The sequence below is a fragment of the Molossus molossus genome, unplaced genomic scaffold, assembly GCF_014108415.1.
Source record: "Molossus molossus isolate mMolMol1 unplaced genomic scaffold, mMolMol1.p scaffold_m16_p_14, whole genome shotgun sequence".
Lineage (NCBI taxonomy): Eukaryota > Metazoa > Chordata > Mammalia > Chiroptera > Molossidae > Molossus > Molossus molossus.
This window is the reverse complement of record NW_023425349.1, coordinates 35,463,551-35,481,428: the sequence shown is the minus strand read 5'-3', so window position 1 is coordinate 35,481,428 and position 17,878 is coordinate 35,463,551. Positions and strand designations below refer to the sequence as shown.

General features: G+C 43.3%; 1 protein-coding gene across 4 annotated transcripts in view; it reads right to left on the bottom strand.

Moving 5' to 3' along the window:
* Nucleotides 1-8,315: 8,315 nt before the first annotated feature.
* Nucleotides 8,316-17,878, bottom strand: part of DCAF12 (DDB1 and CUL4 associated factor 12) — a 29,395-nt gene continuing 19,832 nt past the window's right edge. For 3 of the 4 annotated variants that reach the window (XM_036260343.1, XM_036260344.1, XM_036260345.1), the window contains 5 exons: nt 14,794-14,987; nt 13,762-13,827; nt 12,456-12,618; nt 11,173-11,351; nt 9,371-10,432 (listed from right to left, as the gene is read on the bottom strand). In XM_036260343.1, coding sequence (XP_036116236.1) covers nt 10,274-10,432; nt 11,173-11,351; nt 12,456-12,618; nt 13,762-13,827; nt 14,794-14,987 — 761 coding nt within the window. In that variant the 3' untranslated portion in view covers nt 9,371-10,273. Of the gene's footprint in view, nt 8,848-9,370; nt 10,433-11,172; nt 11,352-12,455; nt 12,619-13,761; nt 13,828-14,793; nt 14,988-17,878 lie in introns of those variants that run through there. The other variant, XR_004959467.1, reaches the window with a different exon arrangement.

Here is a 17,878-nt window from a genome sequence, read left to right as displayed (position 1 = left end):
GAGGGTTTTGTCAAAATTAACTCCAGCTAATAATGCCCCTGCTCCTGGCTGCCCCACAGTCATGATTATTTGGACTGAGTTTAAGTGAGGGAGATCTGCCATCTCCCTTTGATTGTGAAATCTTAACCGTTGGCTCAACCCATTGAGCCCTAAGAATGCTTTGCAGTTATGCTCTATTTCAAAGCACTTTCACTTCCCTCATGGCAGAAGTTCACAATCAGCCCAGAGAGATTCAAACAGCCTACAGTCAAATAGCTGAGTAATGGTTAGAGAGGATTTAACTAGAAACATCAACCTTAGATCAAGTGCTCTTTCTCTAAGCTGACTCCTACCTAACTCCAACCAATGCTCAGTTTATTGAATTTGAAGATCGAATGGCAACATCCTGTTCATTCCTTGCACAGTAAGGTATATCTGGTTTTAAACACACACACATTTGAGAAGTTGTGTGCATGTATATATTTTTTGGGGAGGGGAAGGCTACCCTGGGATGATGTGCATATATTTTTGTAAAGTAGGTCTGCACATAAATGTACAGGTGAGCTTGTTTCAAGGACTGCTGCTCTGAAAAGTTCATTATATTAAGAAACAAACCTACCTCCTTTAAGGCTGACCTTATGGCTCTGTCTTCCCCTTTCACCTACCCCTTAAAAAACATGTTTTGGTGGGTGTGGCTCAATTGGTTGGAGCATCATCCCTTCCCATACACCGAAGGGTTGCAGGTTCAATTCCTGGTAAGGACACATACCTAGGTTTCAGGTTTGATCCGGGGTGGAAAGGGTGGGGGCATGTTTCATGCATATCTTTGATCACACTTCATACAGAGTTTGTTTATGCAGGGATGGTACCTCCAGAGGTTAGGAACTAAGCTCTGGCTCCCCCTATTGGGTGTAGGATGGATTCACTGGCCCAAAGGAATTGACTCAATCTCCCCAGAAGACTTGCCAGCTCTGAACAATTCCCTACATGCTAGTGCTTGGAAAGACCTTGGAAAGCAGGGCTTCCTGAGGAAGGGTGTGATCATGGGAGACTTTCTAGAAGAGTAAGGACCTGAGCTACACCTTGAAAGATTTTGACAGGAGGAATTGGTTATGAGCAATTTCCTTTTTTGGTTGAAAGCAATTCTGACAAGGAGAGTGCACTGTGAGTTGAGAGGAGGCCTAAGTAAAAGGTTTTTGCCAAAGGAAAGGGAAGTGAGGAATAGCAAAGGAGCGATCAAGATTCTCTGCTCACTGCCCTGGCCAGTTTGGCTCAGCGGTTAGAGCGTTGGCCTGCGGTCCGGAGAGACCTGGGTTCGGTTCCCGCTAAGGGCACGTACTTCGGTTGCAGTTTGTCCCCGGCCCTGGTTGGTCGTGCGGGTGGGTGGCAGCCACTCGATGTGTCCCTTCATGTCGATGTTTCTCCCTCTCTCTCCCTCCCATTCTATCTGTACAAAAAATGGAAAAATATCCTCTGGTGAGGATAAAAAAAAAAAAAAAAAGCCCTGGCCGGTTTGGCTCAGTGGTTAGAGTGTCAGCCCGTAGACCAGAGAGTCCCGGGTTCGGTTCTCGCTAAGGGCGCATACCTCGGTTGCAGTTTGTCCCCGACCCCAGGTTGGGGTCGTGTGGGTGAAAACCAGTCAATGTGTCTCTCTCACGTCGATGTTTCTCTCTCTCTCTCTCTCTTTCTTATTCTCTCCCGCTCTATCTGAAAATAAATGCAAAAATGTCCTTAAGTGAGGATAAAAAATAAAAATAAATAACAAATATAAAAAAAAACTAAAATAAAATTTTAAGCCCTGGCCCAGCCGGTGTGGTTCAGTTGATTAAACCTTGTCCCATACACCAAGAGGTTACTGGTTCGATTCCCAGTCAGGGAACATGCCTGGGTTGCGGGCTCAATCCTCAGTTGGGGTCATGCAGGAGGCAGCTGATTGATGATGTTTCTCTCTTTCATCGATGTTTCTATCTCTACCTCTCTCTCTCTCAAATCAATTTTAAAATTGCCTCCAGTTGAGAACCTCTGTTTTTTATTATTTTTTTCTTTAATGATTTTTAGAGAGAGAAGAAGGGAGAGGGAGAGAGAGAAACACCAATGAGAGAGAACATTGATTGGCCGCCTCCTGCATGCTTCCTACTGGGGGTTGGGTCCACAACCTGGGCATGTGTCTTGACTGGGAATCGAACCAGTGACCTCTCAGTGCATTGGTCAACGCTCAACCACTGAGCCACACTGGCTGGGTTCTAAAATCAATTTTTAAAAATTAAAAAATATTGAAATAAAAAATTTTAAAGCCCTGGCTGGTTTGGCTCAGCAGTTAAGGTCACATACCTCAGTTGCAGGTTCGATCCCTGGCCCCGGTTGGGGTTGTGCAGGAGGCAACCAATCAATGTGTCTCTCACATCAATGTTCCGCTCTGCCCACCACCCCCACCTTCCACTCTCTCTAAAAAAATTTAAAAGTTTTTATAATGGAAAATTTCTAACATTAAAAAATTAGAGACTAATATAATTAGCCCCCTTATACCCATCTATGAGCTTTAACAATTATCAACATATTGCTTTAAAATCATGTAACTCTCTGGATTATTTTATTTATTTTATTTTATTTTTTATCCTCACCCGAGGACATTTTTTCGTTTTTTGTTCAGATAAAGTGGGAGGGAGAGATTGGAAGAGAGAGAGAGACATCGACGTGAAAGGGACACATTGAGTGGTTGCTACCCGCACGACCCAACCAGGGCCAGGGACAAACTGCAACCGAGGTACATGCCCTTAGCGGAAACCGAACCTGGGTCTCTGAACCGCAGGCCAAAGCTCTAATTGCTGAGCCAAACCGGCCAGGGCTCTCTGGATTATTTTAAACACATCCTTGACATGTTATTTCATCTGTAAATAAAATATTTCTAAGAGCTAAGGAGTTTTTCAAAAAACATAACCACAATATTATTATTATGCCTAGAAAAAGTAATACTTTACTATTCTCTAATATCCATCCACTTACTGTTAAATTTTCCTGATTATATTTTTACCACTGCATTGTTTTGAATTAGGATATAAACACCATCAATGCATTACATTGTCTTGATATGCCTGTCTCAAATCCCTGAAGCTATAACACCTCTGTGTTTTTCTTGTTATTTATTTGTTGGAAGAAAAACAGGTCATTTTCCCTACATTCTGGATTTGGTTGCTTGCATCCCTGCTATACCATTATGTTCCTCCATCCACTGTATTTTATGAGAATTGATACATCTAAAATCCTGTTCAGATCAAATTTGATTTTTCTGGCAAGAATACTTCTTAAGTAATGCTGTTAAATGTCCTATTACAATCCATCAAAAGGCACATAATGTCTGGTGGTCTCTCTTTTTGTGATAAGATCGACCCATGAATATTTTACATTTTCATTTACCTATTTCCTTTTTTCTTTTTATCCTCACCCGAGGATATTTTTGCATTTATCTTCAGATAGAGTGGGAGGGAGAGAGGGAGGAAGACAGAGAGAGAAACATCCATGTGGGAGAGACATATCGACTGGTGCCACCCACATGATCCCAACCGGGCCAGGGTACACGCCCTTAGTGGGAACCAAACCTGGGACTCTCTGGCCTGTGGGCCGATGCTCTAACCACTGAGCAAAACCAGCCAGGGCTAACCATTTTCTTTTTATCCTCACCAGAGGACATTTTTCCATTTTTTGTTCAGGTAGAGTGGGAGGGAGAGAGAGGAACAGAGAGAGAGAGAGAGAGAGAGAAACATCGATGTGAAAGGAACACATTCCAGGGCCAGGGACAAACTGCAACCGAGGCACGCGCCCTTAGCGGGAACCGAACCCGGGTCTCTCAGGACCGCAGGCCGACACTCTAACCACTGAGCCAAACCGGCCAGGGCTTTTTTTTTTTTTTAACCATTTTCTTATTAGACAAGACACTTCCAGTTTTTTTTTTTCTTTTCCTAATGTTATGACAACCATTCTTTTTTTTTTTTTTTTAATCCTCACCTGAGGGTATTTTTCCATTTATCTTCAGATAGAGTGGGAGAGAGAGAGAGAGAGAGAGAGAGAGACATCCACGTGAGAGACACATCGATTGGTCCCCTTTCCATACAACCCTGACCAGGGCTGGGGACTAAACCACAACCAAGGTAGTGCCCTTGACCAAATCAAATCCGAGACTCAGTCTACAGACCGATGCTCTAATGGCCAAACTGGCCAGGGTAACAATATTATCTTTAATCAGGTGATATAACATCCCCGTACCCCCGATAAAGGAAAATAAGATCTAATAGTGAAACCTTAAGCATGGTGTTTGGGATGATAATTTTGTTTAGCAGAAAGGCCTAGAAGGGCAGGAGGGGTGCGGGTGGTGAAGATGAGGGAGGTTTCTCAAGTAAGCAACATATTTCAGGGCCTAAACCACCAGAACTCAGGCCATGATACCCACCAGAGTGTTTTCTGCAATCTTCAAATGGCCTTTGGCCCTGGAGAACCAAGAAGCCTCATTTTCTGTCCAGCTAAGAAAAAAGTAGCTATGAGTGAGGAAAGTTTATTTTCTTTCTTTTTAAAAAAAAATTTTTTTTTTTTTTGCATTTATCTTCAGATAGAGCAGGAGGGAGAGAGGGAGGAAGAGAAAGAGAAACATGGATGTGAGAGAGACACATAGTGTGGTTGCCACCCACATGACCCCAATGGGGCTGGGGACAAAGTGCAACCAAGGTATGTGCCCTTAGCAGGAACCAAACCCAGGACTCTCTGGTCCATGGGTGACGCTCTAACCACTGAGCCAAACTAGCCAGAGCTAATTTTATTTTCTTTAAGGTAGGAGTTGATCATTTGTTTTCTTCCTGTCTATAGCATTAGAGATGTTAATTACAGCTCTGATTACTGTGTAACAAGAAATGCAGTAAACATGTAACTCTGCTCAGTTAATGAGTATTATTATCCTTTTAGAATTCTGACTTCGACAATTATACACTTATCAAGAGGAGTATTCAGATATGAGGCTCAACCCAGGGAATTTGAGAGGACAGCTCACACCTCTGTTTTTTTTTTTTCACACCTCTGTTTTGAGGAGCTGATTCATAAGAGCTTACAACCCTATTGTGAGTACAGTTTACACCTCTCTCTCTCTAGTAGTAGTATAAAAATAAATTTTTCACATCTGTGTCTCTGGATTATTCTTTGGAGGAGCTGAAGTGAGGGCAGAAGAACCAAGCTTAGAAACCCAAACCTTTTTTTTTTTTTTTAATCCTCACCCGGGGACATTTTTCCATTTTTTGTTCAGATAGAGTGGGAGGGAGGGAGAGAGAGAGAGAGAGAAACATCGACGTGAAAGGGACACATCGAGTGGCTGCCACCCACATGACCAACCATGGCCATGGACGAACTGCAACCGAGGTATGCGCCATTTGTGGGAACCGAACCCGGGTCTCTGGACTGCAGGCTGATGCCTCTAACTGCTGAGTCAAACTGGCCAGGGCAGAAACCCAAACTTTCTTTTGTCTTCACAGCAGTTCCAGAATTAGAAGCCCATAATTCTATCCTCCCAAAGCTTCCAGCCAGCTCATCACACTAACAAGAAATATGTCTAAAAGCAAGTAACATTGAATGATCTTTCCTCTCCCTCCTCTCCAACACCCCCCAATATTGTTGTTTCCCAGACACCAGCCAACTGAAAACACACACACACTTGCATCCTAGGCTCTTACAAAGGTTAACCCCCAATGCTAAGCAAAGGGTCTTGACACCCTGACTTGCTATTCCTGGGTACCTGCGTTAGGAACCATCTGAGTGGCAGCTGAATCAGAGAGGCCTGGACTGGGATTCTTCAGCTTTATTCGAAACACTGAGGGCCAGATCAATACTAATCAACTCTTGGAGTGGCAGAGGCAGGGAACCTGGAGCAAAAAATGAAGTTCCAAAGCCTCTGCAAAAGGACCCAAAGGATAACCAGAGGAACCAGTAGATTATTTAGAATGAGGTATGTCCTGAAGGAGAACAAGGAAGTTCTTTCATTAGCCTGGGAGTAGAGACTGCTGGCAGGAAAGGGAGGGACCCCATAAAGTCCACAAAGCCCTACTGTAATACATACTTCACTGGAAAATGGGAGTAGGGCCAAAATTCCACAGAGACCAGAGGCCCAGGCCAGGCCCACCCTACATACTGTCACCTTTCTCTGAGCATATTCCATGAACATGGGTCCCACAGTAACCAAAAACCTGAGGTTGTGAAGAAGCATGTCTTTGTTTTAATCTGTATTTTCCCTCAAAATAATTTGACTGCGGAACATTTTGCAAACACCGATGACTATTCCATGGATTGGGAATTCTAAAAACAACTCATTTGGCAAAGACTAATTCCAATCCCTTTCGAATGTGACTTTTTTCTAGGAAGCCCTCTCAATTACTTCAGTTCATTCACCCCACCCCCTTTCCTGTTTTGCAGCCTTTAATCATATAGGTAGGTGCCTGTGTGAGTCATGTTTGTAACCAGTCTCTTAAAGGCAGGTGCAAAGGGCAGCTGTATCCAGTTTGTCCTGGAAAGGAACAAGTGCCATGTGACAGAGAAATAGGTACTGCCTTGCCTTGTTCCGTGGCCCAGCCCTGATAGGTCTTCCAGAGATGGCTATGAGGAGGATGGTATGATTTAGCAGTCTGCCTTTTTCTCAGCTACAGCCCAAAATGGGCTCTGGGAAGAGCAACATTCACAATGGTCACTGTGTCCTCTTACAAAGGGTAGAGACCGTTCCAACCTCAAAAAAATGATGTCCTGTTCCCAGAGCACTGCGCACCCACTTTCACAGTCATTCTCAGGGCACCTTCCACTGAAGCAGACAGGGCCTGTCACCAATCCTGGTTTATCTAAGAGGAAATGGTTTGCTGAAATCCATAGTAATTCAGAGCAAGGACCAGCACATTCCCTCATCTTCAGCTTGTATTTTTCATTTTTAATCCTCACCCAAGGATATTTCCCCATTTATTTTCAGATATAGTGGGAGGGAGGGGTACAGAGAAAGAAACATTAACGTGAGAGAGACACACCAATTGGTTGTCTCCCACACAACCCTAATCAGGGCCAGGGTCAAAACCGCAACCGAGGTACATGCCCTTGACTGGAATTAAACCTAAGACTCCTTGGTGTGTGGCTGATGCTCTAACCACTGAGAAAACCGGCCAGGGCCGGCCTGTATTTTTTGTTAAAAAATTTTAAATTGGCCCTGCCAGTGTGGCTCAGTGGATTGAGTGTTGTCCCATGGACTGAGAGGTCCCAGTTTGATTCCTTATCAGGGTACATGCCCAGGTTGCAGGCTCAATTCCTGGTAAGGAGCATGCAGGAAGCAGTCAATCAATGTTTTGCTCTTTCTCCCATCCTCACTCTCTAAAAAAATTAATAAAAAAACATATTTAAAAATATACATATATCCGATATGTATGTATCAGAAGGATGTTATCTTTCTGGTTCTCTTTCTCTAGAGAGCCCTGCCTGATACATAGACTAAATTCCAACAATAATGAAATAGTTAATAAATTATAGCCCTGGCCAGTAGTTCAGTTGGTGAGAGCATTATCCAGATATACCAAGATTTCAGGTTCGATCCCCAGTCAGGATACATACAAGAATCAATGAATAAATGCATAAATGAGTGGAGCAACAAATTGATGTTTCTTTCCCTCTAAAAAAATCAAAAACATTTTAAAAATTTTAATTGATTTCAGAGAGAGGGAGAAACACTGACTAGTTGTTCCTCTTATTTATGTATTCATTGGTTGATTCTTATATGTGCCCTGACTGGGGACTAAACCTGTAACCTTGGTGTATCAAAAAAATACAGGCTGGCCCTGGCTGGTTTATCTCAGTGGTTAGAGCGTCGGCCTACAGACCAGAGTCTCAGGTTTAATTCCAGTCAAGGGCACATACCTCGGTTGCGGTTTGGACCCTGGCCCTGGTCAGGGTCATGTGGGAGGCAACCAATTGATGTGTCTCTCACGTTAATGTTTTTCTCTCTCTACCCCTCCCTCCCACTCTATCTGAAAATAAATGGGGAAATATCCTTGGGTAAGGAATGATGCTATAAGCAACTGAGCTACCCAGCCAGGGCCAGGCTGTATGTTTTCTCAAGCACCAAAATACTTCCAGTGGGCATATCCACTCCCAAACTGATCCCAAAGTAACTTATCTTGGGCCAGGGTTAGGACTAAGAGCAAGCAGGTCTTAGATTTTGTACCTGACCTACATTTAACCTTGAGGGAACACTTGTGTTTCCCTTCTGCTCTAAGCAATCCTAGCACCCCAACCAGTTATTTAGGGCTTTTTTCCTGCTGCCTCTTGGCTATATATACTCACTCAAACCACTTTGCACTGAAATAATATTTATTTTTTTTACTTGGCAAAAAGTCAAGTGCTACATTTTTGAAAACAAAAACTGAATCAAACGCATTACCCATCACAGAAGAGGGTCTGACAACAGTACAAAACATCCTACTTAAGAACTTATCTTTTTTTTTTTAATATACAAGTTGGTTTAAAATGATAGAAGTTCTGTGAGAACTAAGAAATCTACAGCCTGTAGTTTAATAGAAAAAAATTAAGACAATTAAAAGAGCTACAGCATCCAGCATTTTGCTTAATTCCATTTATAGCACCTATTTCTCTAGATTTGAAGATGAGAATTCTAGAACCTGTGGTGTATGTACTGTACCGCCAAGATATATGATGACTTGCTGACTTCCCTCCCACCAGCCCCCATCATCAAGAAGACACTCTTTTCAATCTCCCCACTTATACCTGGAACAGATAGGGATGACTAGGAGAGCAACTTAGATCCTGGAGTGCAGTCATAAATAAGACTTTTCCTTTCCCCAGAATAAGCTGTTGACAGAAGCAGAATATGCACTTCAAATGAAGGAGTATTTGTGGGTGGAAACAGCTATTATCTGCAACATGATGCATAAAAAGCAAGGAATAACTGGACATCACAATCAGTCAGTTCCCTGCAAGTTTAAAAACCTCCGACTAGACAGTTCAAGGAAGGAACAAATTACTAATCACATCAATGCTTTTAACATGCATAATGCTGGTGGCTGTAGGCCACCCCATCACTGTCCCAGGGCTGAGCCATCAGAATGAGAGAGGTGGCTTCAACCCCAGCCCCACTGTATTAAGAAAACAAACATTCCACACATGAAGCACTCTCTACACACAGATAAAACCTCTACTCATCCCCACCCTCCTGGACCAAACCCAATTTAGAAAACAAAAGTAAAACCCATTGTGAAGACTAGAAGGCAAAGGAGAAGTTTACCCTCAAAGCCAATGGGACCAAGTATGTTAATTTTAGCTGACTTGAGGCCTCCATCTCCAGGCCCCTGAGATACCTGATCTGGTCTTGTTCATGGGGAGGGCAAGAAAGGTTGGGATGGGGATTCTCTTTACCAAGTTCTACCAAGCATTCTGCAGCCTCTAGAGCTTCATTTGGATGGAGATTAATGTTTTAGGAGAGTGGCCACTGGCTAAGCAGATAAGTTGAAGTGACACATAAATGGAAGTGTTCTCACCTGGGGGACACACAGATGGGAAGATAGGTAGGGGATGGATCACTATGAAGTCCTGGCACAAGAGTCCCCAGGAAGTCTATAATCTAACTCAAAAGGTTTTCCTGATTTCTCTTTGTTTTTACTTTCTATAATCAGTGTTATTAGACTTCAAAAAACAAGAATAAAGACTAGTCCGTCTCAAAGCTGGACTCTGTGAACAAAGTTGTTTCTTTTATAAATATTTTAATTACAAGTAATCCTCACTCCAGGGAATTTCAGTAACACACAGTACTTACAGGTACACAAGTTCACACGCACACATGCACACACAGCCCCCAAACTTTCACAGAAAGTCTGACAGCAACCACATAATTGTAAAGGAGCCCTACCTCTCTCAAGAGTGAAGTAAGGGTGAGAATGACTACGTCAGCCTAAAGAAATCAGAAAGGGAAAAGTATGTGCCACTTGAAAAAAAAAAAAAATACAAATAGGGATTAAAAACATTTGGTTGAGAAGCCAGAAAGAAAAAAACATAGTAAAGTAAAATTCTGATTACCAAAAGGGAAAAAACAAACAAACAAAACCTTCAGGTTTCTATATAGAGCTTCTTTCTGTCAAGTGCCTAAACCATAGGCAAACTCTGGTGTTCCCACTAAAATATGAGGGCCTCACACAATTGGAAAAAATCAAAAGAAGAAACAAGGAAACAGAAGATGGAAGTTAGTGTAAATCTCTGCATTTTGGGAGAGAGTTAGTTGTCATTAACTCCAGAGCCCAGCATAGTTTCCATGGAGCCCTGAAGGGAGGGGACCCCCTGCCACAAAGAGTTTTGTTCCGGATGAGTCATAGCAGTGGGTGTAAACAGCATTGGGGAAGAAATCAATGTCCGAAAAGTAATTCCTCCAGGTTTCATCATGATTCTATGGGAAGAGAAAGAGACTCTGTTAGCACCTCTAGGCCATGGGGCAGGAATAGGGGAAGGAAGGTACAGGAATGCTTTCTGGTCTAAGAGTAGAGGGTCCTGGCCCCGCCGGTGTGGCTCAGTGGTTGTGTCCACCCAAGCACCAAGAGGTCGCAGGTTCGATTCCCGGTCTGGGCCCATGCCCAGGTTATGGGCCTGCTCCCCAATGCAGGAGGCAGCCAGTCGATGTTCTCCCTCATCAATGTTTCTATCTCTATCTTCCTCTACCTTCCTCTCTCCCTCAAATCAATAAAGAAAAATAAAAAAAGAGTAGAGGATCCTGTACCTATAACCTGATGCTAGGAGATTGATGCTTATATAAATAGGGGCCTCATTTTCCCAACTGAACATTAGGGAGGAACTGAACAGCCTGAATTGCTATACAAATTGAAAGTCGGCTCAAGACAGCTGGAACCAAATGGTTTAATAATTCACTGGCAGCCTCAGCAGGAGGTTCCTTCTCCTTCCAGCTCTATTATCACCTAGGGGGAAACCCTAGATGTACCAGTGTGCCTTATTGGGCCTGTTTTCCCACGAATATGCAGACACAAAAGCAAAGTCATGTGTAAGTGCCTCTGGTCTAAGGAGTGTCTCTTACTAGTGAAAATGTAAGTGGGTTGTAGTGTGGGAGTGGGAGTGGGTAGGTGGAGCAAAGACAATTTTTCTGTCACTGTCCAATAAGAATGTGGGCTTACTCACCAGCCAGCCTTTGCCAGTGGTTAGTTTCAGATTCTCTCCTGCTAGTCTGGGCTTGGACCCATAACAAGCCGAGAGCCTCTCTTCTAGGAATCTCTGAGCTCGGATGTCATAGAACAGCAGGGAGCCCTGCCCTGTGCCCACAGTGATGATGTGCTCATAGAAGCTCACTGATCGGATCCCTGAGAGAAAAAAGTAAAGGGCAATGAGCAGGGGGAATGTGTACTTTAATAGTCTGCTAGCCAGAATTTCTCTGACACTGAGTTCACATGGTACCCTCAACTATCAGACAGTGCCTTTCCCATGGCAGGCATAGATCATGAGAAAGCTGGAGAACCCTGATGCCATACACCTAACAGGAAACTTCCCATATAAGCCTCAGAGAAGGGCCAGACACCTGATGATGCTCAAGATGCCTGAGACCATAAGTGCACTCTGAACCTCCTTGCCTCCCCTAGAGTCACTCTAGAGTCATCGTTCATAACTCTAAGCTCTTTTCCACTATGTTTCCAACCTATACTGAAACTGAAGGTGATGTGCATCTTTACAGATCACTACATTTAATAAAGACTTCCTTGTATTTGACCTAAAACCACTACTGAAGCACTGCCAGAGGTCTTTATCTGGTAGTAAGCATGTTATAAGGGTGGCAAACAGTCTAGAACTGAAGCACCCAAAGAAGCACTGTCTCTCACAGTGTGAATTTAAAACAAGCCGCCTAACCACTCTGGGTCATAGGGAAAATGCATCTGTGGATCAAGTAAGTGCATGAGATATGAAGACGTTTCTTGGCACATAAGAGCTGCTGGATAACATTTGTGGAATCAGTATTTCCTTATTAGGTATAAAACCTATCCTGTAATAGTAACCAAAATATTTTAAAACTATTCATTGCAGATATTATTCCGGCAAAGGCTATTTATTCTTTCCCTTACTACTCTCATTACATTCATTAGTCTCTCTGTTCTGAAATGTGAACATCTTAACTATAATTGAAAACAAACCAAAACACAGGGACTCTTGCCCCGGCTGGTTTGGCTCAGCGGTTGGAGCGTCGGCCTGCAGTCCAGAGAGACCCCAGTTCAGTTCCCGCTAAGGGTGTATACCTCGGTTGCAGTTTGTCCCCAACCCTGATTTGGTTGTGTGGGTGGCAACCACTCGATGTGTCCCTTTCACGTCAACGTTTCTCTCTCTCTCTCCCCCTCCCTCCAACTCTATCTGAACAAAAAATGGAAAAATGCCCTCAGTTGAGGGTAAAAACAAACAAAAAACACAGGGACTCTTACCACTGCCTCGCTCTCTAGAGCAAACAGACTTGATGTTGTACGATGGCTGCCGTGGATCCAAGAAGGAGACATGAGCTTGGGAGCCCACTGCATATACTGACCATTCACTACCATAAGCCAGACACACATTCTCACGGCAATAGGGGAGTTTGGTGGAGAGGAGCTGAAAACACAGAGAAGAGAGATGCACTCACAGCATTACCAAAGAACATAAGACAGGGCATTGTTCTTAGATGCCCACTTCTGGGCTTTCCCTCATAAACAAGGACACAAAGTCAGAGACAAAAATATAAGCCTCAATTAAGGAAATAACACCCTGTTCCACAACTAGGTATGTAAGAGAAAGAGAGGGTGACTATAATAAACAATAAGATCTAGGTACTGAATAGGATTGGTTAGGGGAAAAGGTCAAGCTGGAATAATCAGAAGTAGAGAGAAAGGCCAAGACCTACAGGTTGTTTCCCATAACCCAGGGCACTAAAACCAAGATCCCACTCTGTTTTCTTTGCCAGGAAGAGCCACCACCTCTCTCATTGCTCTTTGGACAAAGGGGCTCAATTCTGGCTACCCTCAGCCTAACTCCTCAATTGTATGGGGGTTGTACACTACAGAAGGCACTGGGACTGGCTCAACCCCAGGTAAACCCAATCAGTCTTAACCCTGGATCCTTGTCATCCAGCCAATTCTTAGTGGTTGCCTAGTGTATGTAAGGCACCAAGCAAATGGAGTTAAAAAACTACTAAGACATGAAGGAAGCAATAATTCCTGAGGCTCTGATTCCTCTTGAAAAAGAGTTTATCATAGAAGTAACAAGTAGCAAAGGTCTTTGGGATGAGAAGAAGCCAATGATCCACAGGTAGGCTTAACTTTATGCAAAAGTTGCTTGGAAATATAAATTAAATCCATATTCTTATTACCTTATATGATTATTTCAGAGATGATTTATCTTAGTTTAATTGATCTTCAGTTGCCAATGGTTTGTAACATTTAGGTTTTCCTGTACTCACAACATGCCAGAGTCAACAATCCATAAGCAAATGCTTAAATCCATTGTGGATCGGGGGACTGCTTCTTAAAGGAGCCTCTCAGCAAGTTCCCGCAATGTGAAAGAACTGCTCCCCTCTGATCTCTTTTAAAGACTTTTATGAGAGGCATGCCAGACTCAGGATTTCATGCACAGGGTAGCCACATACCCAGACCCTTGGAGCACTGATGCTTTAAACAAGAAGGAAAAGGCTCAGAGAGAATTACAGTAATTTAACCATAAGGTAAAATTATAGGTAAAACTACTAAGTTATGTTCATACCTTAGATAGTGTATTTTCAGCCTTCCAGAGATGAAAGTAGCCATCCAGAGATACTGCTCCCAATTCCTATAAGAGTAATAAAAAACAGGTTATGTTCTAACCTGTAGTGACTAATATACAACAGTAAGCAGGGGAAGACCTTGAAGTTCCAGTTCTCCCATTCTTCATTCCTATCTTGTGATGATTCCAGCTGGGTGCCAGGGAGTATCATCTCATTATCAGCCCTATGGAATGCAGCTGGACAGCTTATTAAATTGATGCTGCTTCTTGAGAAAACTCAAGAAGCAATTCCAGTTTCTAGCAATAATCATAGATAACCATGATTCAAAAAGCCCTTACTATGCAATCATTCCCATGACATCCTGTTTCGCAAAGCAGAGCACACACATGAAGGACAATTTTGTGAGTCTCACTGTGAGAGCTTCTATAAGTGGAAGGTCTAAACTAGGCAAGATAATTCTGGCCCTAAGCCATAAATATGGAAGGGAGACAGAAGGCTAAGGGAACTATTCTTCAAATTGTGGCCTGATTTGGATTGTGGGAGAAGCCTTTCTCATTTTCTGGCTCGGGGTCTCCATCCCAACACTAGTTAATACCCCAGTTTCAGGAGATCTAATATAATAATTAGGTAAGATCTGGTGGCAGTGTTCAAAAGAGGACGTGAAGAGTCAAAATAAATTGAATACTAAAAAGAAAAGTGATTGCTTTCAGAGGCATATATGAAAATCACACCCAAAATAGAACCCCTGCAAATGCATATACAAATAAGAGACAGTTAAATTAGAGTGACCCACTAAATATGGACCATACAGAGAAATATAGCAGAGCTCCAAAGGGTGGGTTTCATAATCTGTTAAAATTTCCCATCAACATCCATTATTTAGCCTTTAAGAGGTGCTCTGTGGGCTCAGAACCAAGCTATGCAGCAAGCACCCACTTGGGGAAGGAGAAGTAAAGCATATCTTCTAAGACATAAGCCAAGAAGTTGAAGCAAGAGGAATAGACTTCAAGGAACCTTTGGTAAGCTCATACCTTGTTCTTGTTGTTGAAGGCCAGAGCACGGACCTTGCAGTTGTCAGGGTTTGTGTCTTCCTTGGGGATATCCTTTAAGGCCTTGTGAGTGATGTGAGCATACACAGGGACTTGTGACACACTGTGCCTTGCATCACTTCTGGTCAACACATCATCTGTGACCTCCCAAAGTCCCATAGAACCATCACGTGAGCCTGCAGGCCAAGGAAACCACAAATGTCAGATATATTTAACTCTCTATAGGACAGTCCCACAGAAGCCAAGATGGGCTTTTTTGTGTAGCTCTTTGTGCATCATCCTCATAGGTGCTGAAGCTTGGTCATGTGGCCCACTCCAAAACAGAGAACAGTATGCATTTTAATATCTACACCAAAGGGTTGATTTGACTATGGTCTAGGTTTCGTTTTGTTTTTTAATTTTTTTTCCTTTATTAATTTTAGAGAGAAGAAGGGAGAGATAAAAACATTGATGAGAAAGAACATCAATTGGCTACCTCCTGCACACCCCGCATTGGGGATCAGGCCCATTACCTGGGCATGTGCCCTGAGCAGGTATTGAACCAGCGACCTCTTGGTGCATGGGTGGATGCTCAACCACTGAGCCACACTGGCCAGGCTAAGAGCTAGGTTTTAAAATATAACCTTTAAACATAACATGATTGGTGGAGCTTTTCTTTCTTTCTTTTTTTAAATCCTCACCTGAGAACATTTTTGCATTTATCTTCAGACAGAGCAGGAGGGAGAGAGGAAGGAAGAGAGAGAGAGAAACATGGATGTGAGAGAGAGATGCATCGAGTGGTTGCCACCCACACAACCCCAACTGGGGCCGGGGACAAACCACAACCAAGGTACATGCCCTTAGTGGGAACCAAACCCAGGACTCTCTGGTCCGCGGCTGACACTCTAACTGCTGAGCCAAACCAGCCGGGGCAATTGGTGAAATTTTTCCAAATAGAGTTTGATAAAGTTCAGGAATTTCTGAAGCCAAATACTTAGGTTACTTAGGCATAAACACACAAGTGATTTCTACTGGGCGGTATGGTTCAGGAATCTTCATTTTACATCAGTTGTTGCTTAACCTTTTCTGAGTCCTGTACCCCCTTCAAGAGACTTGGCGCCCTGGCCGGTTTGGCTCAGCGGTTGGAGCGTTGGCCTGCGGTCCTGAGAGACCCGGGTTCGGTTCCCGCTAAGGGCGCGTGCCTTGGTTGCAGTTTGTCCCCGGCCCTGGTCGGTTGTGCGGGTGGCAGCCACTCGGTGTGTTCCTTTCGCGTCGATGTTTCTCTCTCTCTCTCTCTGTTCCTCTCTCTCCCTCCCACTCTACCTGAACAAAAAATGGAAAAATGTCCTCGGGTGAGGATAAAAAAAAAAAAAAGAAAAGAGACTTGGCAATTTCTCTAGAAAAATACACAAAAACACCACATCATACATTTACTTTCAAAGAGATTCATGGGCCTCTTGAAGGCTTTCCATGGACCAATAGGGACTATACTTCTTGTACTAAGAATGATTGTTCTACATAAAATGAATGCTTAAAAAATAGTTTTCCACCCTGGCCGGTTTGGTTCAGCGGTTAGAGCATCAGCCCGCGGACCAAAGAGTCGCAGGTTCATTTCCAGTCAAGGGCATGTACCTCGGTTACGGTTTGGTCCCCAGCCCTGGTTGGGGTTGCGCAGGAGGCAGCCGGTAGATGTGTCTCTCTCACATCGATGTTTCTCTTTGTCTGTCTGTCTGTCTGTCGTCTCTCTCTCCCTCCCTCCCTTCCACTCTGTCTGTAGAAAAATGGAAAAAAAATCTTCGGGTGAGGATTTATTTATTTATTTATTTATTTTTTTATCCTCACCCGAGGACATTTTTCCATTTCTTGTTCAGGTAGAGTGGGAGGGAGAGAGAGAGAAACATCGACGTGAAAGGGACACATCGAGTGGCTGCCACCCACACGACCAACCAGGGCCGGGGACAAACTGCAACCGAGGTACATGCCCTTAAAGGGAACCGAACCCGGGTCTCTTGGGACTGCAGACTGACGCTCTAACCGCTGAGCCAAACTGGTCAGGGCTTCGGGTGAGGATTTAAAAAAAAAAAATTCAAGCATCTTGAAACATTGAAAAAATTTTACAATGAGTTGTATACTTATACCTATATTCTATCATCAACATTTTATTCTACTTGATATATCATAACATCTATGCATATATCCATCCCTCCATATGACCCCATTTTAAACAACTAAAAAACATGTCCTAAGAAAAGACTAGCAAGATATCTTACAAAATGTTCACCGTGATTATCTCTGGGTAGAAACAGTATGAGTAAGTCTTCTTTCCTTTTCTGTTTATCTGTATTTTTTAAATTGCTTAAGTGTAGACCTGGCCAGGTGGCTAGGTTGGAGCATTGTCTATACCAAAAAGGTTGTGGGCTCAATTCACAGTCAGGGCACATATTAAGGTTGTGGGTTCAATCCCCAGTCGGGACATATACAGGAGGCAACTGAGATGTTTCTGTCACACTGATGTTTCTCTTTCTCTCTTTCCCTCCCCTTTACTCTCTAAAATAAACAATAAACATATCCTCAGGTGAGGAAAAAAATTGTCTTACGTGTATTACTTTTACAATAAAAAAAATTATTTCAAGAACTAATTTGGTAGCAACATAAAGATTAAATTGGAGCCCTGGCCGGTTTGGCTCGGCGGTTAGAGCGTCGGCCTGCGGTCCAGAGAGACCTGGGTTCGGTTCCCGCTAAGGTCATGTACCTTTGGTTGCAGTTTGTCCCCGCCCTGGTTGGGTCATGCAGGCGGCAACCACTCGATGTGTCCCTTTCAACGTCGATGTTCGCCCCCCCCCTCTCTCTCTCCCCCCCTCCCCCCCTCCCACTCTATCTGAACAAAATATGGAAAAATGTCCTTGGGTGAGGATTAAAAAAAAAGATCAAATTGGAGAAGACAAGACTAAAAGCGGAAAAGAAAATATGGAAGGATACTTGGGTAATGCAAGAGATAGATGATGGGCACTTGAGTAGGGATGATAGAAAAAAACTGATGGATATAGAGATATTTTAGAAAACAATTATCAACATGGTTTGGTAATCT